We start from the raw sequence: 21,332 nt of genomic DNA on the forward strand, positions 1-21,332 counted from the left end.
CCTGAATGTTATTGATGATATTCTTGTCTTGGGACAAATGAAATAGGAGCATGGCACCTCCTTGCAAGCTGTCCTGCAGCGACTACAGAAGCTGGATTGACACTCAATGAAGTGTCACTGTCATCAACGTCAACTGAATTTCTTTGAACTTATTTTTTCAGCTGATGGTGTTCGTCCTGATTGCGAGAAAATCGCAGCCTTCCTACAAATTAGTACACTGGAGTCGCCTCAAGAAGTAAAGAGCCTGCTAAGAGTGACAAACTATTCCAGCAGATTTCCGAGAAATCTTGCTGACCTTGCACAGCCTTTATGTGAACCGACATTGAAGAATGTTGCACGGGAGTGGACAGAACAATAACAGAACCCTCTTGAGAGCCTAAAGCAAGCCATGTCCGATGCCTTCACCCTTGCTTACTTTGACTCATCTAAACCGACAGAACTGGTGGTAGATGCAAGTCCACATGGATTGGGTGCTATCCTCACACAGTGCGATAGTGAACACATTGTAGTGATAGCTTATGCAAGTAGAGTGATTACACCAGTTGAAAGCCACTACTCCCAAATGGAGGTGCTCACTGCTGTATTGGCCATGGAACACTTCTGCCTTCACCTTTGTGGAATCAACTTCCTTTTGCTGATTGATCACAAGCCTTTAGTGAGCATACTGGGAAATCCAAGATCATCACCATCTCGCTCTACACATTCAAGATCATCTCGCCTTGCTCTACACATTCAACAGTACAAGTTTCATGTACAACATAGTGCAGGAAGTAGCAACCTTTCTAATTACCTTTCCAGGCGTCCAGTTCCTGAAACAAAAATGTGCGCCCGTATCGACAAGGTACCCAATGAGTATGTTAACTTTATCCAGTGCCACAGCATCCCAAATGCCTTCTCGGTTCAGGAAGTCACTGATGCAACTAAAGCAGACCAGCAGCTACAGTTACTTATCAGTGCTGTCCAGCACTCCACACTCAACAGCTGGGTCTCAGCTGAACTGAAACCATTTGCATCTATAAAGACAGAACAAACAACAACACCTGACGTCATCTTCCTTCAAGAAACGCACCTAGTTCTTCCCACTACCCTGCAGAAACAAGCAGTGCTGCTCACTCGCAGGAGCTATCAGAGGATTATCAAAAAACAAATGTTCAGAGAAAAGGCGTGGTTTCCACGAATGGACTAGCTCATGCACACTTTGATTAAAAGCTGCCTCCCATGTCAAGCAGCTGTTGCCCTAGCGAAGCGAGAACCACTTGCCATCATGGAACCACCCAAGGGTCCCTGGGAAAAAGTGTCAGTCGACTTTTGTAGTCCTTTCCCAGATGGAAAGTACGCTATGGTAGTGATAGATGACTTCTCACGGTACCCCGTGGTACAAGTTATACACTCCATAAGTGCGAACAATGTGCTTCCCTCCCTACGACAATTGTTTTGCCAGTTCAGAATCCCTGAACAGGTAAAAAGTGACAACGGACCACCATTCCAAGGCAGAGAGTTCACTGCACTCTCAAAAAGTTAGGATTTCTGCACCATCGGATCACAGCTTTGTGACCTCAAGCTAATGGCGAAGCTGAACAGTTTATGAGAACATTGAAAAAGCATGTTCACACAAGTCAGCTTGAGAACACAGATTGGGAAGTAGAAATTGACACTTTCCTGATGTATCATGCAGGCCTTCAAAACACCTGACAACAGGAAGATCACCATATGAATTGCTGCTTGACAGATCAGTGGGAAATCTTCTGCCTTGCTATGCTGAAGCTGCTTTGGAAATGGAAGATTTAACAAAGTTGAGAACAACTGTGTTCGAAAGAAAGGCATACGACAAACAACATGCTGATGCACGAAGGCACACTCAACCACATCACTTCTGTGTCGGTCAAAGAGTCTTGAGTAAGCAAGGCAGACACGACAAGTTCATTATATACTATGATCCAGACCCTTATATACCATTGTCAGTGTTCATGGATCACAAATCAAGGTTTCAAGAGGAAATTGAGTAATAAGGCACAACTAGAGACTTTTCAAGGATGCCTCTGGCCTTAAACAAGCACCAGCCAGAATATCATTTGACTGTGTTGACATTGTATATCCTCCAGCTACCTCAGTGCCAGGTCCTGCACCACTTGTATTGCACCAGAGTTCTCCAACACAGCACTACCCAAAGAGAAACAGAAAGCCTTTGCGTTCTTTCTGATTTCATGATCTGACTTTGTGACTGTTCGTTGGTAGGAGACATTCGTGACTTTTCAGCAGTGAACTGTTTTTGTTTTCAGCTTTCTTAATCATGTTGTATGCACATTTGTTCAACTTTCCCCAAGGAGGGTAATGTAGTGTCTTTAATCTGCATTTAGCCAAATGCATATATTCTGTTGACAATTATGATATAGTAAAACATGTAAGCTTAACCAACGAGCTCACATCACCAGTGCCTTGCTCAATCTAGTCAATCAAACCCAATCCTGGTCTACAGGAACACTAAACCTGGAAATGCAAATTTGCTTTCTAGTTCAGTTTGACTTGCTCACATTGCAATTTATGCCTATGGCACGCTGCTTGCACCAGACTAGAGCCTGTAGCATTTTGACCAGTCTTATTTTATGGTGTCTGCTAGTTCATAAAGAGTTCAAAAAGTCCATTCACTTCCATAGAAAAAAAAAAAAAAGATACTAACGGTGTTTTTCCTTTATGTCTGGTAGTATTTGTCGTGTCGCCACACAGTCACCATCAATACTGGTGATTTTGCAGTCAGTGTATCCACCTTTCAAAGTGTGACTGTAAATCTTGGCAGCTCCCCATAGCTATTTTATCACATCTTGTTAGCCATTTGGTAAAAGCAAAAAATTTTATCATTGTTGACAGTGGAATATAGTGGCTCTAAATTATTTTACTTCTTACAAAAGCATTCTCGCCACATGGCAAGGGTGAAGCTGAGGAAGTGGCTAATGACAGCACAATGATAACTATTTGATGTTGACAACAGTGTAATGGAAAGGGCAGGTGTATGGACACAGAAAATCCAGACATAGCAAACCCACAGAGTTTAGCAGTTGGTAAACCCGCACACTTAGCAATTTCTGTGGAGCCTTGTGCATCACATACTCTGAGAGTGGTTATGCCTGTACATATACTTTGGAAGCCACAGCATGCAATACTGTAGCGAATGAAGATGACATTGTGCACATTGCAAATAAGTTGTTCCTAAGAGGATGGCTGTGCCCACTGCAAGAGCGTGCTGCTGTCTGTGAATGAGTTCAGAGCCGAAGGAATCGCTGGAGTCTGCCGATTTTTGTTTAAATATGGTGGCAATGTTTAATCACAAATGTAAAGCAAAACAATTTCTTGGCATTTCTTGGTAAGCACACACATGATTAAATGTGAGCCAGAACTAACTTGCACCATAAATTACTAGGTCTTTGTGTGTTACATAACAAAAGTGGCAGCTGGGTTTCATTAAATACTATAATTACTGTTAAAGCCCAGTACCTTTTACAGTGAAGCTATTTATGGCTAGGGTTCCATTGATTTTTCGTGTTCATCAACAAATCTGCAGGTGCAAAAAGTCGGCTCCTGAATTTTATGCAAAATTGCTTCATTCTACGCAAAAGCTTATACGTCTCATCACTTGGATATGCATTTTCAGTAGATTCATTATTAATAGGCACCATTTTCAATACCAATAGACTCGATCAGGTATATAATTTTTTTTTCTTGCTTACAGGGGTATGAGCCATTCGTTGCCTTACGTAATGGACAAATTTCCTGTTGTGTAGGCATAAAAATGCTTACGCATTTAATAACAGGTGCTACGAGAATGTGTGAGGGCATCTCAATGGACTTTAGCATGTTGATTCCCAAGACCTTGACGACCTGCCTGTAGTTCATGTCGAGCTTCTCCTCAAGTGTCTGGATGATGGACTTATGCAGGTTGATCATTCCTTGGTTGCCAGTATTGATGTAATCCACAACATAATCCACGATGTACGATGCGCAGGTTTAATGGTCGAGGATTACTTGAATGTCCATGTTTGAGTTGAGAACGCCCCGCAGGGGTACCTGCATGCATCTGCATGAGCAGGCATTTGGTGTGTTGCGACACCACGCATCCTAGCACATCAGTTCAAGTGTTCTGCTCGAGTCTGTTGAAGCAGGGTACATCAAGCTCCATGTTAGGCCATACATGCCAACTCCCCTCAGATGTTTCACATGCCAACGCTTTGGCCACAGTTCACAGAGTTGCCGAGGCCGCCAAACTTGTGCGAAATGCAGTGTCCATGAACACACCTCTGAATCTTGCGAGAACTCTCTTCGTTGTGTAAACTGTAATGGGGAGCACACTGCATACTTACGGCTGTGCCTATCATGGAAAAAGAGAAAAAGAAATAATAACAATTAAAGTAAAGGAAAACAGAAGTTTCAAGGAGGCATGCAGGCGAGCATCTTACCTGCAAAAGAAGACCTTTGCTAATGTGACACGTCAGGGGGCGGCAACACAACGGCTTCCGGCAGCTGTCCGGCCCACACGCAGTGAGCCAACAGTGAAGCCATCTGCCCCCCCAGCAGTTGCAGCTAGCGCTGCTCCGCCACCCCAGCAGAAGGGACCATCAACCTTTGGACAAGTGGCCTCAAAGGTCTCGTCCAATGTGCCGAGGCCTTCACGTCAAACACAGTGCTCAGAAAAGCATGTGTCCAGCGCCTCGCAAGAGACGATGGACACAACCACCATCCAGATGGCGCCGCCAGCACCTAAGGAGCGGCGAGACTCTCGCAATCACTCCAAAAAGACAAAACTTGCGTCACGGCGCCTGGAAAGGGCCTGTGAGCTAATCTTCGTCTCTTAAACATGCAGCACAAAACACATTTATCATAATGGAGACACAAATACTACAATGGAATGTTAGAGGACTCCTTCATAACCTTGACGATATTAGATAACTCCTACACAAACATAATGCAAAGTTGGTGTGCGGAGCGAATGAATCCTATAACCTGCCTTTTAACATTGCCGAGTTGACAGCCTTGGCTGCATGTCAGAACTCTACACCTGGACCTGACAGGATCATGTACAACGTGCTTAAACATCTCCACAGTGAAAATCAAATAATGCTACTCGTACTTTTCAATGCTATATGGGCTGCCGGGTACCTTCCTACTGCATGGAAAGAATCCCTTGTTGTTCAGATTCTGAAACGAGGCAAAAACCCCACATTAGTAACAAGTTACCGCCCAATGGCCCTCACAAGTTACATTTGCAAACTATTTGAAAGAATGATAAACCGCCGTCTTTGCACTCCCTTGAGTCAAACTTCTTGATCCATATCAGTGAGGTTTTAGAGAAGGACGCTCTATAATCGACCTTCTTGTGCGGATTTAAGCAAACATTCGTGACGCCTAGCTTCGTACATAAACAATCCTTCTTATCCGTGTTTCTCGATATGGAAAAGGTGTACAATACATCTTGGCATTACGAAATTCTGCGTAACCTGTCTGCGCTGGGCACCCGCGGCAATATGTTAAAGATTATAGAAAGCTACCTACACAACCGTGCATTCCAGGTGAAAATAGGTAAGGCACTGTCGCGTCTATTTATACAGGAAACTGGTGTACCTAAGGGAGGTGTACTCGGCTTCGCATTCTTTATCGTTAAGGTAACACACTCCGTGCCTCATTACCAGCTGCTATTTTTTATTCCATCTATGTGGAGGACATACAAATAGGCTTAGAATCTTGTAATCTCGCAGTATGCGAGAGACAAGTACAGCAGGGCTTAAACAAGTTGTTCAAGTGGGCAGACAAAGATAAATTTAACATCAGCCCCCACAAACGCTCTTGTGTTCTCTTTACAAAAAAGAGAGGCCTGTTTCCAGAACCTTTTGTAGAACTGTGTGGGCAACAAATACCTGTCAACAAAGAGCACAAATTTCTAGGTGTTATGCTTGACTCCAGGCTTACTTTCATTCCACACATAAAGTGTCTTAAAGCGAAATGTCTAAGGGCAATGAACTTACTTAAAATTCTATCCCACACAACATGGGATAGCGACAGGAAGTGTTTATTTAATCTTTACAGGAGCATAATTCGATCACGATTGGACTATGATGCCGTGGTATATCACTCTGCTGCCCCGAGCACGCTAAAGATGCTAGATCCCATCCACCATCTGGGTATCTACCTGGCCACTGGTACATTTGGAACAAGCCCTGTTGAAAGTCTATACGTAGAGTCGTATGAGTGGTCACTCCATTTTCAGAGAACATGCATTAGCTTCACCTGTTTTCTCAAAGTGCACTCTAATCAGGAACGTCTGTGTTCCACAACCATTAACGACTTGGAAGTGTGCAGCACGTTTTTGTAATAGACCCTTTATGAGACTACCTTTCTCACTGCGTGTGAGAGAACTTAGCGAAGAAATGGATGTCCCAATTCTTGAACATCGCCTAATGCCTCCAGCTAAGCTATTACCACCCTGGGAGTGGCAGGTGATAGAATGTGATGTATCCTTTGTAGAGGTCACGAAGCATGCTCCTGAGCTTGAAATCGCAATGCATTTCCGTGAACTTCAATCGAAGTACTCTTGCTCCGAATTCTAGACAAGCACGTCAAAGTTGCATGCTGGCATATCTTGCGCTGCTGTTGGTCCTTCTTTCTCTGAATCAGATGTATTGAATCTGCATACAAGTATCTTTACTGCAGAAACCTATGCACTACTCTCTGCGGTAAAACATATAAAGAAATTAAAACTTGAGAGAGCAATAATATTCAGAGTCGTCAAGCCTTGTAAAAGCGTTAGTCTCTACAAAAGCATACAAGTCCTGTTTTTATTGAACTTTACTCAATCTTGTGCAACATTATCTCGTACACATGTAGTAATATGCTGGGTTCCTGGCCATAGAGGAATCGAAGGTAATGTGCTTGCTGACGAAATCGCCAAATCAAAAGAATCGCAAGGTATTCGTTCTGCTGCTATCCCTGCCACAGACACGGAACAAGCTGCGAAGCCACTGACAATGCTTGTGGGATGCTGAAGCGAGCAATAAGCTTCATGTGATTAAGTTAGGGTTCTGGCTCCCAGCTACGAAAACATGAAGAACAGATGTCCTATTCACTCGACTCAAAATAGGACACACATTTGGCACTCATAACTTTCTGTTGACTGGTAACGAGCCTCTAACCTGTGGTAGATGTGGTGACAGGCTGACTGTCCTCCACGTCTTCCTGGAGTGTCGGGAAGCCTAAAGAGAAAGGAAGAAACATTTTCCTCTTGCATAGTGCTATTGTGTCCCTCTCCATCCAGCTATGTTTCTTGGCAAAGAACCGCTTTTTAAGAACAAAGCAGCCCTAGCTTTCTTGAAAGATGTCCTACATGTTATGAGCCCATCAAATTCGTAGCACATCGTCTTTCCAGAGGATTCTGTTATGATACTTGTTTTGTATAGCACATACCTCTAGGCCTTTGTGTTTCAATAGGCTCTGGTGAGGCAGTAGTGCTCTAGCCAATTTTACCACCTGACATGTTTTGTATATTGCATCATTCTTTTGCAATGCACTTTAATGTTCATAGTACACGTCATTAGTTATTGTCATAATCTTATTACACATAGATTTTACGCAATTTACAGCAACTATTTTAGGCCCATTTACTGCCATGTCACATCAACTTCACAGAATTCATCACTCCACTGCGTACTCATTAACACTGGCATGGTGCCCTTTGGCCATACCTGGCCCTTGCGCCACTAAACATTACACATTCATTCATTGAGTTCAGAACGGATGCAATCCAGGGATTGAACACGTTGGCCCACTTCTGCTGCACGGTCTGTTCCATGAGAAGGCAGGACCTGGTAAAATCTGCTCGGAGGATTTCAGTGTAGTGTTGTTCAGAGCGTACATTGAATTGATTGAGGAACTGTTAGATATTCTCGTAGGCGGTGTGTGTTAGTGCTTCGTGCATTTCATGGTGCTTGAGTTGTTTTTGCCTCTCAGCTTCATTGGGGTTTTCAGTCGGAGGGAAGGGAAGAATTACCATTGTACTTGCACTGGACATGAAGGGTGCCCCAAAGCGACACACCTGACTGTTGCTCCTCTTGTAGCAAGTGTCTGTGTGATGGTGAAGTTGAGTCTTTTCTCATGGTAGGAGAGACGTATCCAACGATGCGAGGAACTCCGCCATGGTGACAGTGGCGGGCATGTCCAGGTGGAATGATTCACAGAGCGGAATTATTTTTTTACAAAAAGAGGGCTATCTATTGCATGTTCATAATGGCATTTATTTTTGTTCAAATAAGTACATGCCGCCCTGTGGGGTCAAGGCACATAGAAAGTGCATTTCTGGACAACAAAGATGATCGAGAACACCACTGGATTGAAAAATCCAGAGAAGGCAAAACACTTGAATTGTACATTGAATCAACAATGCCTCTAGAGTTATAAAGTGAAACTAATGGAAAGAAAGAGGATTAATTACAAATGGCAGTTATCTGGAGTTGCACTAGCCATCACTACCAATGTTTCACACTTTGGGTTAAACTGCTCACAACCTTTTTGACGTGTGCTTAGACGTTTTCTAGCTATTTTGTACTGAAACCTGTTAAACTAATGCATTCTCCTTAGTATTTGCCATTTTCTGAGAAAGAAGAACACATTGCTGTGTTTAGGTTTTTTTTGCAACTGCTGAAGTGTTGCTTATAACAAAACTGTCTTGCTGTTTCAATTGTTTTGTATCGCAAATCGCAAAGATTCTCTGTCTGCTCACATCAGCAGCTGCAAACATACTCATCAAGCTGCACTGTTGCATTTTTATTCAGCTTCCTTAAACCCTTTAAAGACCTTGGATGAGGTCAGTTTGTTCTCTGCCAAAATTGATTTTGCACTTGACGAACCTGCCTCATTGAATATGTATATTCTTCAGCTGTTAGCATGGATTTTCGCGCACTGAGCCAGTAGAACAGTATTGTAGTTCCTTTTGAACGCAACTAGGAGGCAGTGTTAGCTCAGGCAAGCATGTCTACTTCTTGGCCTAAAGAGGGATGCCATTGGAAAGAAAATCGGGAGAGAGACAAACCGGGTGTGATGCAAATGGTGCAAAAAGGCTGTGTGTGCAGTCCGGTGCTTTGAGTGCTATCACACGACTGAAAATTTGTGCTGTAATGCAGTGCCTTGGGAATTTATCATTCTGGAATTAATGATCACATTGCACATATCCGTTAAACTTTTTTAGGGATTGTTCAGTAATCCCATTATTGCAAGACTTGCCAACAAGGTGGTATGGTGTTTGTAATGTGGCCAATGAAGCTTATTTTACTGCAGTTATGCAGTCTCTGTGACATATTTTCTAAGCTTTGGAAGGCATAGCTTATAGCTCGAAAACTCAAGGGCAATTTTGGCAACATTTCTGTGCAAAAGGTGTGGTCATTAAGGAGTTAATAAAAAAAAAATGTTGCCACTATGTGTGAAGTTTTTGTTGTTGTAGTGCAATATGCTAGCTGTGCTGGATATACTCTTGCTTTCAAACTAAGCTAAGTATGGGTACTCTGAAAACAGTAATGTATAAAATATTGCTTCAACAATGTTGTGACAAGGTAAAACATTTGTGTCAATATTTTCTCTTTCAGTACCTTGTCAGCGTTCCCCTGAAGATGTTCAGAGTGTGGGCCTTTCTTGGTATGCTTGCACAGGTAAATCTTTGCACTTTCTTAAGCTGTACTGTTTACTACATTTATAGTTTAATGACTCACAAAAGATTACCCAAATAGTTGATAGCTTATTCATTTTGGTAGAGCAAGATGTAGCAGGTGCATATGCATGCATGCGTGCATGTATGTGAAGCCAAAGGCTTGACAGTGATGATCATGGTGGTACAGTAGTGTAAACAAATGGACATCAACTACACTAAGACACTACAAGATTTAAAAAAAAAAAGACCAAATGGTGTTTTGGCTCTCGCATGGGAGCCTTGTTCACAGTGGTGACAATGATGTTTACACAAACATGCCATGTGTGTCTTTGATGGACCAACTAGTGTCAACTGCACCTAGAAGGGGCCTTTGCATCATCCTCCTCCAAAACAGCATCGAGTGTTGAGCTTCCCCGCAGGGGCATCTGCGCAGCTGACGTTTAGTGCGTTGCGACACCGCGTACCCGAGCACACGAGGGTTGGACCCTCCCGCATGTAGCTGTGCATGGCTCAGCCGTGTCTGGGGAAAGGGGGATCCTGGGGGTTGAGCCTATGCTGAGTGTTTGGACCTTTAAGGCCCCCCGGCGGAGGCAACACACCTCTTTGGCCTCTGCTTCACATAGACGGCACCTCTAAACTGACCCACCTGGAGGAAATTGGCAGTCACCTTTTCCTGTCCCCCTCTTCAATCTTCTGCTTTCTCTCTCGATGTTTCTTCTTTGCTGTCTTCTTATCACTTCTCACTTCTGTATTCTGGGTGGCAAGGGTTAACCTGGTGTGATTTATCCAACCTTAGGTATATTATATTAGGTTATAGCAGCAATGCATGGCTGGCGTCTGCAGGTATTCTTCCAACCTTTTAGCGTCCCCTTGTTGGGCTTGGTGGTGGGTGGCTACCATCGCCGCCGAATTTTCCAACGCTATATGGCAAACGACTTTCCACCATTACCTGATCGCTCCCTGAAGAGGGGGAGCACCGATGAAACATTCACGTTTTTCATGCAACCAAAACAATCTTTTTCCAAGTACCACGTTGTACAAAGTCAGCACAATACCAAAACAGTCGGAATGATTTCACCATTTGTTGTAGCGAAATGTCTCACGGATGCAATTGGCCGAGGCTGCAAAGTAATGAAGATGGGAAGTGGTGATCTTCTTCTAGAACTTCGCGACAAAGTACAACATGACAAACTCTCGAAACTTGTAGCATTTGGGGAAATTCCCGTCTCAGTGGGCCCACACACGTCAATGAACACAGTGCGCAGCGTCGTCTCGGAAGATGGCCTTCTCGAACTGAGTGAAAGCAAATTAGTTGAAGGATGGCAAGACCAGAACATAGTGAAAGTGCAAAGGATAACATTAACGCAAGATGACAAGCAAATACCTACCAAACATATAATCATTACTTTCAGAACCAGCAACCTACCTGAAACAATAGAAACCGGCTACTGCTAGCTTCGTGCCAGACCATACATCCCAAATCCGCGTCGATGCTTCAAGTATCAGTGTTTTGGGTATGGGTCACAAACATGCAGAGCATGTGATACTTGTGCAAAGTGTAGTTCAACAGAACAAGCTTCAGACATCTGCACTTCAGCAACGCGCTGTGCCAACTGTGAAGGAGATCACTCTGCCTACTCACGATCATGCCCCTCATGGAAAAAAGAGAAACAAATGATAGAACTGAAAGTCAAACTCAACCTATCTTTTCTAGAGGCACGTAAGCGTTTCGCTCACCACAATCAGTCCAGTCCTTCCTACACCGATGTGGTGCACTGGGGGGCAGCGCTACATCCTTCGGCAGCCACCCAAGTCACATGCAGTGTGATTGCGGTTACGCCACCAGCCCCCCTGCCAGGAGCAGCCAGTGCTGTTCCGCCCCCAGTCAAGACAGACCAGCAGACCTCCGAGCCTGCCAGTCCCAGGGCCACTGCCCGTGCAGACAGGCCCGACAAACCCCAGAGTGTGCCCGCGAAGCGGGCATCATCCACCGCCTCTGAAGAGGTGATGGATGCAACCAACACTGCTCCGGTGTCCCAGACGCCGATGGAATGGCATAGCTCCATGGAGTGTGCTGGGAAAAAAGGAAAATACCGTATTATGGGGCTTGGAAAAGCCTTGTGAGCTAACTTGAACCACCTCTCTTGACAGACAACACAAAACACTTCTAATATGACCTGAATTCTACACACACAAACTTTCTGTAACAATACGCCATTTACCGCAAAGACTGCAACGATGCTCTCGCTTCATCGAGCAGGGTCGCCATAATAGTTCATAAGGATGTCACCTGCCAGCATTTAGAGCTGCAAATGCCCCTTGAGGCAGTTGCAGTCAGAGCAGCGCTTTTTAGTAAGCTGCTGGCAATTGCTTATTTATACATCCTGCCCAACTGTCAACTCTCCAAAACTGAATTTGAAAGCTTTATTGCAGAACTTCCGGAACCCTACATTGTCATTGGAGACCTAAATGCTCATCATACCTTGTGGGGCGACTCTCAATGTGATGCCAGAGGGTGTCTGAATGAAGATTTTCTCTTAAGTATGGGTGCTTGTTTGCTAAATAAGAACCAATTTTTTACAGCGTCGTAAACAAAACATTTTTATCTATCAATTTAACCACTGCATCAAGTACAGTTGTGCCGTACTTGGAGTGAAAAGTACATAAGAATCCATACGGGAGTGACCATTTCCCGATTGTTTTAACATTAAGGAAACAGAGCGAATGCCTTCCACATATGCCCCAATGGAAAGTTTACACAGTGAACTGGCAGCGATAACCTTATCAGCTTTAAGAAAATAAAATCAGAAGGTAGAAAAATGCACCGCCATGCCAAAAGGAATAGTTGGCAAAAATACATCTCCGGCATTAATTCTTATACAGATGAAAGAAAAGCCTGGAACAGGGTAAACAAATTAAAAGGCCACGAAGCTCACCCTCTGAGGTGAAACAGCGTGACAAAGACGAGGACACAAGGAAACAAATACCATAGACAAGCGCTGACTGCCAACTGGAAGTTTATTTGAAGTTCACCGGACATTTATGCCTTTTCAGCATAGGCATGCGCACATCAGTCGCAAAAACATCTGCAAATCAACAACATTTTAACCTTTCTTCCAAAAATGTGATTTCTTTTCCCAACGTGCTTACACATTTATCTCCTTCTTTTCTTATATGAAAGGCCTCTACTATTTCTCTTTCCTTTTTACCCTTTCCTTTCCCTATGAATTTTGTCTGTTCAAATATGGGGGTGCATTGACACTTGTTACAGTGTCCAGCTAAATGACTCCCATAGCCATTCTTTAGGTTAGTGCTGTGCTGACGAGCTCTTTCATTGAAGCACTGTCCTGTTTGACCTATATAAGATTTTGCACAGCTGAGCGGTATTTGATAGATGACGTTGCGCCTGCACTCGGTACACTGCACAGTGGACTCAGAAGCACTCAGACTCGCACAGTGGACACTGCCTCATGCACTCAGATGCCTGCACAGTGGACACTGTAAGAAGTGTCGATGCACCCCCATATTTGAACAGACAAAATTCATAGGGAAAGGAAAGGGTAAAAAGGAAAGAGAAATAGTAGAGGCCTTTCATATAAGAAAAGAAGGAGATAAATGTGTAAGCACTCCCTCTCTTGCCTTGTCGGGAAAAGAAATCACATTTTTGGAAGAAAGATTAAAATGTTGTTGATTTGCAGATGTTTTTGCGACTGATGTGCGCATGCCTATGCTGAAAAGGTATAAATGTCCGGTGAATTTCAAATAAACTTCTAGTTGGCAGTCGGTGCTTGTCTGTGGTATTTGTTTCCTTGTGTCCTCATCTTTTTCGCGCTGTTTCACCTCAGTTCTAAGTATGAACCAACTAGCCCTCATCAAGATCTTACTCACCCTCTGCCATTAGTAAACACACAAGCAGACACTCTTGAGGACCAGGCTGATTGTCTAGGAGCACATTTCGAGCATGTCTCCAGTACATCTCATTACACAGATACATTCCTAAAATGCCAGCGACAAGCAGAGCAGCTGACTCTGAGTCGGAAAGGAACATCCAATGAAGTATACAATCATCCATTTAGAATGGCTGAGTTCCAAGCCTCACTGAACTGTTGCAACAAGTCCGCTCCAGGAAGTGACAGAATAATGTATGAAGTGGTCAGACACTTATATCCCAAAACCCAAAAAACACTACTGTCGCTCTTCAACTCCATGTTCTCTGTTGTAAAAAAGCAATCGTAATCCCTATTCTCAAAGAGGGCAAGGACCCTTCCTCACCCAACAGTTATAGGCCTATAGATCTGACAAGTTGCCTATGCAAACTATTTGAGAAAATTATTAACCGTCGCCTCATCCATTTTCTTTAAAGCAACAAGGTACTCGATCCCTTACAGTACGGTTTCAGGGAGGGCAGATCAACAACAGATCACCTTGTCCGCATTGTTACAAATATCAATGATGCCTTTATCGTCAAACAGTTCTTCTCAGTATATTTAGATACGGAAAAGGCATACGACACAACCTGCCACTTTGGAATCCTCTGTGATCTGTCCGAAATGGGAGTATGAGGCAACCTGCTGAACACGATTCAGTTACCTCTCCTATCGTACATTCTGTGTTAGAGTTGGTAACATTCTGTCTTGTCCTTTTACACAGGAGACTGGTGTTCCACAAGGTGGTGTGCTGAGCTGCACTCTTTATTGTCAAAATTAGCTCTATCCAGACTGTCATACCAAGTACTACGTTTTATTCTGTATATGTGGATGATATCCTGATAGATTACAAATAGTAACCTAAGTATCTGCGAGCGACAAGTACAGCTTTGCTTAAATAAATTGTCTAAGTGGGCAGACGAAAATGGTTTTGAACTAAACCTTCAAAAAAGTATGTGCATCCTGTTCTCTAGCAAGAGAGGTATACTGGCATACCCCGTAATAGATCTCAATGGAGAACGGCTATCTGTGAGCCGTGAACACAAACATTTAGGGATCCTTTAAGACAGTAAGCTAACTTTTGTAGCACACCTGAAGTATCTTAAGGCAAAGTGCATCAAGACTATGAATATTCTGAAGCTCTTGTCACGTGCATCTTGGGGAAGTGACGGGAGATGCCTTATAAAGTTGTACAAAAGTCTTATACTAACACACCTTGATTATGGAGCAATAGTTTGTAATTCTGTTGGACCTAGTTGTCTGAAAATGCTAGATCCTATCCACCACTTGGGCATCCGCCTTGCTACAGGCGCCTCTAGGACTAGTCCCATGCAAAGCCTTTATGTTGAATCTGACAAGTGGTCTCTATACTACCAAAGGACATATTTAAGCTTTTCGTATGCCTTGAAGGTAAAATCGGCTGTGGATCATCCATGTCATTCAATTATTCACAACTTCTCCACGGCCTGGCTGTTCCGTAACTGCCTAGCTGTCCAGCCTCCTCTGTCCCTCCAGTTGGAAGCGCTCTCAGAAAAAACAGGATTCCCTCCTTTAGAGAATGTCTTAATGGCTCCTAATTGGCTTCTACCGCCTTGGGAGTGGCAAACTATCCAATGTGACATCTCTTTCTTAGAAATATTGAAACGAGCACCTGAGGCTCACATACAATCACATTTTCTTGAACTTAAAGAGAAGTGTTCCTGTGATGAATTTTACACAGATGCTTCGAAGTCTTCTGCTCGTGTTGTTTGTGCAGCTCTCAGACTCTCATTTTCAACGTCTGGAGCACTAAACCCACACACTAGTATCTTTACAGCGGAAGCATACACTATAGTCTCAGCTATTAAACACATAAAGCTCACAAATGTCGCTAAGTCTGTTGTCTTCACACTCATTAAGGGTCATGAGAGCCCTAATTAGTTTACGAAAACATAAGAATTCTATTTTGAATGAGCTGTATAGCTTGTTGTGCTCCACATATATGTGCAACCAAGCGATTGTCTTATGCTGGGTACTTGGCCATAAAGGTATAAAAGGCAACATAGCTGCTGACAAAAACGCTATGTCAGTGAGTTTTAGTGACGCACATCTTAATGTCCCCATCCCTGCCACAGACCTAAAGTCTTTTCTACATCATAAACTGAGGAGTCATTTGCAAGGAGAGTGGGATACACAAAGATTGAATAAGCTACACATGATAAAACCAAAACTAGGGAACTGGATAAGTGAGAAAACAGCATGGTACAAGGAAATATACTTCTTTGCCGATTAAGGATAGGACACACTTAGGGTACTCACTCTTACCGCTTGACTGGGGGGATTCTCCGACTTGTAGTAGGTGCGGCAATAGTCTGGCAGTCCTCCATGTTCTTATTCAGTGCCCTGCAATAGAAACTGAGAGGAAAAAGTATTTCCCTTCTGCATATCGCAAAAATATACCTCTTCACTCTGCATTTTTTCTTAGTGATGAACCGCTTGTTAATCTGCAAATAGTCTTAGATTTCTTAGCCAAAACCGATACCCTGAAAATAATTTGGCCGGGTAATTTTAACACGTGATTAACAGCCAGTGTATTCGAGGGCCCTCTTGAAGCTCTACTATCACTGTTGTTTCGTTTTCATATGTTTTTACCAAAACACAATTGCTATCACCCACGTTCCCAACAAATCTGTGCCATTATTTTAGTACCTATATATTTTATGCCATTTATGGCGACAGTTTTTAGGCCCCTTTTTACAGCCATGTCACACTTACCATGATGAATTCACTGTCCACGCCATTCATAATACATCTTTAAAATTACAATTTGTCATGGCACTCTTTGGCCATACCTGGCCCTTGCGCCATTAAACACCACATAACATCATCATGAGTGTTGAGCTTGTGCCAAATGAAGCATGAGAACAAAGGTCTCTTTCCATTTATGTTGTCACATTAAGCGAACAAAACTTTAAGGGGGACTGAATGATATTTCTGATTCTTCATTTTTTTCCATTTAGAGGAAGCTTTAGCTCGGGTGCTCCTATCTAGATGCATGTAAAAGGAGAATTCGTTTTTCTTGACAACCACTCCACCAAATGTGATGAGGTCTGTTGCATTTAAAAGAAAAACTTAAAATCTAGTGACTGTTGGTTTCGAATTTTCGATTTAGGTTGTCAGTTTTTTATTAAACATTGGCAAAAATAAAATATTTTCAAAAAACGAAACTAAGTTTACAACTCCGTAAATCGGCAAGGAAAAATGATATCACAATTATGTGAATTGCATATGATAGCACATCTAAAGCGGACAAAATTGATATGTTGCACATCAATCTAAAAAAATTCAGTATTATGGAAATACAGCTTTTGCAGAACCCTTGTAAACAATGTAACAAATTTACGTAAGATGTAAAATGGCATATTGAATTTGTCCGCTTTGAATGATTTAATGGATGCCGTTTACGGAACCGCGATATCTGTTCTTGATGCAGAGCTATGTATTTGTAAACTTTGTGCTTCTTTTTCAAACTGTGGAATATTTGAAAATCTTTTTAACAAAATTCAAGCCCTAAATTGAAATTCTGCTTCCAACAGTCACTAGAATTTAACTTTCTCTCTCAAATGCAACAAATTTCATTAAAATCGGTCCAGGGGTTATCTCAGAAAAACATTTTTTGCATTTTACATGTATTTGAATAGGCCGTATTGGAGTTGGGCCCGAGCTAAAGCTTCCTGTTAATGAAGTTCCTAGGCCTCTAAACCCCAGAAAATATGACAAGCTCAAAGCACACTGAGAAACCTCAAAGCCTCAAAGCATACTAACAAGCCTCAAAGCAAACTAAATAATTTCATATAATGGCCTTTCTACAGCCAGTTTAGATATCATTTCTTAAGACGCTACTGTGTCGTCACATCATGATGCAAAAGGTGGTCAAGTGAGAACAGGTCAGAGATCCTTCTCCTTCATGTACCTGATCAATGATTTCTGGCCTGTTCTCACTATCCGAAATCTTAACAAAGGGAGAATCTCGGAAGAGGCCCTCCAAATTCTACTCAAAAACCCTCCTAGGAGGGACATAACATCTTGTTTGGGTTCCAGCCCATGAAGTCCCAGGCAACAAAGCCGCTCACGAGCTCGCCCAAGCACTCTATCACCGGGCAACTCTAGAGCAGCCAGTTACAGGGATCAAAGATAGCATCATCACGTACAGGGAAATTGTAGATCATTACAAAGCTGAAAGAAGAATCTTTCCGCCTCCGCATCGGTCTCTCTCTCTGGAGGATGCTCGCATTTGGCGGCGCCTCCAGGGAAACAATTATACATCACCACATTGGATCTACTTAACACAGACGAGGGACTATAAGGATGCCCTCTGCAAAATTTGTAAGCAAAAAGGTACGCTAGACCATATAATATGGGAGTGTGCTGGCTCCCCAAGGGCCAAGGAAAACATTGATAGTAGAGAAGCCTGGGAGGCCTTGCTCCAGAGTGAGGCAGAAGACTACCAGTGTCGAGCAATCCGCCTGGCCGTTGAGGCCGTGAAGACTCACCGTCCTCAACGCGCGGGGACTGCTTTGTCCTCCCCCCCCTACCTACGTGTAGGTTAAGAGGCGGGCACCCCAGCTCGGCGGAATAATAAAGTTTTCAATCAATCAATCAATCAATCAATCAATCGAGAACAGGACATAGCAATGTTTTGACACTTGCTGTGGCCTGCTTATTTGCCTATGATGCTGCTACTCATAAGGGCTTATGTAGCTGCATAGCAGACGACCGAGTGAGCGAGCGGGGGCGAGTGTCCAAATGTCTTAATGTCCTGCTCCCACGTGACCACCTGCTGCACTATGACATCGCAACACAGAAGATATGAAAGCGAAACTGGCTGTAGAAAAGCTAATATGTTGCATTATTTAGGGTGCTCTGAGGCCTGCGAGTGTTTTTTTTTTTTGCTAGGGTGTAGAGGTCCTAGACCGTCATTTAGCACAAAAACCAAACAGTCGAAAATGTCTTGTCAGTACACCTTTAATTAAGCACATCATCATCATCATCTGGAAATCAATAGAGAGGACACAGCCACGAATATAGCTGATGCCACTGGTCCTTGATACCTGTTTTCATGATTTTGTAGCATTTCTCAGTGGTAGATGTTCCAGTGTACTCCTCTTACCACTGTGGTACAGAGTTTGCTCAAGGAGTATGTCGAATGATAAAACTGCTGCAGACCCAACACACATCTTGGAATTTTCTATGTGAAGCAAAACTTCTTAGTGAAGGGGTTAATTAAATTCTACACAACTAAATGTGATGCATACAGTTATTTATTTTTACCCTATGTAACATGTAAAAATGATGTAATTAAATTAGTATGCTTACATACTGCACAGGTTGAAACGTTAAGGCGATACAACATTTATAAAGCACTATACCATTCACAAGCTATGCCCAAACGCAGTCACCAAATCCTGTGGATGCAGAATAAAATGTCAATTGAGCGATGTCACAAGGATGAAGGCGATGTATGATGCTTGTTGAGGAAAGAATGGTTGTGACAAGTGTGTTCAGATGAGTATGTCGCATGTAAATGCACTTAAGGATTCTGCACCCCTTCTGTCGCAGTGGCATATACTCATTCTGGAGGATTGGCCAAGAATCGACACACCCACTAGTACAGCCATGAACAAGCTATTCTGAAATGGCTGATCGGCAACCGAAAACTAGCAGTGGTGCTGCACAACCATGAGAACATCAATCAACAATGAGATAAACACTGCCACGAGATGCAGACCGGCACGCCTGTGTCAGGGACATACATAATTGGCGAGCAGAGGGCTGTCTTTGTTGCGCCTTAAGCCATTGTTATAACCCATCCTTGAGCGCTTTCTGTTATCACAATATATTATTATGCAAGATATTATTGACACTCTTCTGGCTGTGTTTAACTCATTGTTGGTTCATGGCCTCATGGCTGCGTGGTGCCTCTGGTTGTTTTCGGTGATCACTCCATCATTTCAGGTTAGCTTGTCCATGACTGCACATAACCGGTGACATACCCAATTGGCCAAGAATTGGGTAGCCTGAAAATATTAGAAACTTAAGAAAATCAAAGAAGCTGTTGAATATTGTATCATAATAACGTGCAATAGCATTAAAAGGTTTGTGGTCTGTGTGCTTAGAGATGTCTATGAGCCAACATTTATGTATAGGTTTATGTTGTGATATACTGCTTTACTAGGCAGAACAGCGGTGTACTTTCTAGCACTACTTTGTCGGTAAAACTTCCGTGCTATATGCACGAACTACTCAGGATGACACACCAGTGACAAAACTTGAGGGAGAGTACTAGAAGAAATATCTTCATTTTTAAAACGAAGCATCAGATTAGGTGCAATTGCACATTGCTTAGCATAGTTGTTGATGGTGCCACTTGTAATGAAGAAACTGAACTGCTAACACAAAATTTGCTTATCAGTCGGTACCTTCCTTGCAATGCTACGTGATTGGAAGAGCAGATTTGGTGGTGTTAATTTAAACAATTTTCACATGTTCCATGACTCAGTCATGCAGAATAGATTGTCCACATTAGAAGTACAAAAACCTGTGAGGGTAGGTCATCACTGTGGCCACGATTTAGTTGCACAAGTCCTAGGATGTGCTTCTGTTCACATGCCCTAGTTCCATATTTTTTTTCCTTGCTTGCTCAAAGCCCACCAAATGTGCAATGGCCTATTGCAGGTTGAAATACCACGATATACGCACAGTGCAACCATTCTATTACAAATTTATTAAATTAGTTTGTTGATTTTTATCCTGAATGCCTCTCATTGGTACACCCATATAGCTGGCTACTCTACATTTACGGGGAAACTTCACATTAGCTTTAATAACATCTATTAAATTAGTCAGGACAACCTTATTCTACCTTGGGATCTAACAGACTTGCAACATGACATTCATTGCAATGAACAAGAACAAACGCAGGATGGTGCTTTTTACATAGCACTTCTTATCCCATAAAGAAAGGTGCAAGTCATGCCTTATTTCTCAGATGCATCAAAATTTGCCAGAGTAGTGGCATCTGCAGCATACAGTGAAACTTTGTTTGGTCCATCCGACTTAATAAATTTTGTAGCATATGGCATTCTTATGGCTGTTGAACATAGAATACAGGGTCCAAAACACAGTTGCTTAAGCAAACTCTGAGTCTAGCACCCGCCGTGTTTGCTCAGTGGCTATGGTGTTGGGCTGCTGAGCACGAGGTCGCGGGATCGAATCCGGGCCACGGCGGCCGCATTTCGATGGGGGCGAAAACACCGGTGTACTTAGATTTAGGTGCTTGTTAAAGAACCCCAGGTAGTCAAAATTTCTGGAGTCCTCCACTACGGCGTGCCTCATAATCAGAAAGTGGTTTTGGCACGTAAAACCCCATAATTAAATTTTTTTTAGTCTAGTAACTGCTTTACGTTCAGGAAAGGCCAGTAGAAATCCAGTTATTCTCTCCTGTAACACATTCAAAAGACTTATAAATTAGAACTCTCTCTCGTGGTTTGCTGGGTACCAGGGTACTGTAGCACACAAATAAATGAGCAGGCAGAGAGTACTCATGATGCCATGCTCCATGCTAGCATGGATATGAGTGTCGTGTTTCACCTCGTTATGAAACCAGCACTAGTCGCGGACTATGAGAGCCCAGGCAAATCGAATGAGACAAGCAAGAAGACAAACTCCACATAATCAAATCACAGTAG

General features: G+C 42.9%; 1 protein-coding gene and 1 long non-coding RNA gene across 3 annotated transcripts in view; one reads left to right on the forward strand and one right to left on the reverse strand.

Moving 5' to 3' along the window:
* The window catches only part of mdy (diacylglycerol O-acyltransferase), a 255,316-nt gene that overhangs the window by 217,704 nt on the left and 16,280 nt on the right, over nucleotides 1-21,332 (forward strand). For both annotated transcript variants that reach the window (XM_075698769.1, XM_075698760.1), the window contains one exon: nucleotides 9,618-9,680. In XM_075698769.1, coding sequence (XP_075554884.1) covers nucleotides 9,618-9,680 — 63 coding nt within the window. The remainder of the gene's footprint in view (nucleotides 1-9,617; nucleotides 9,681-21,332) is intronic.
* Nucleotides 3,237-16,686, reverse strand: LOC142587631 (uncharacterized). Its single transcript, XR_012829593.1, has 5 exons — nucleotides 15,904-16,686; nucleotides 11,417-11,753; nucleotides 7,176-7,235; nucleotides 4,449-5,187; nucleotides 3,237-4,360 (listed from the first exon to the last, which is right to left on the reverse strand). It is a non-coding gene; the product is annotated as an uncharacterized LOC142587631 (long non-coding RNA).

Source organism: Dermacentor variabilis, chromosome 1, assembly GCF_050947875.1.
Source record: "Dermacentor variabilis isolate Ectoservices chromosome 1, ASM5094787v1, whole genome shotgun sequence".
Classification (NCBI taxonomy): Eukaryota; Metazoa; Arthropoda; class Arachnida; order Ixodida; family Ixodidae; genus Dermacentor; species Dermacentor variabilis.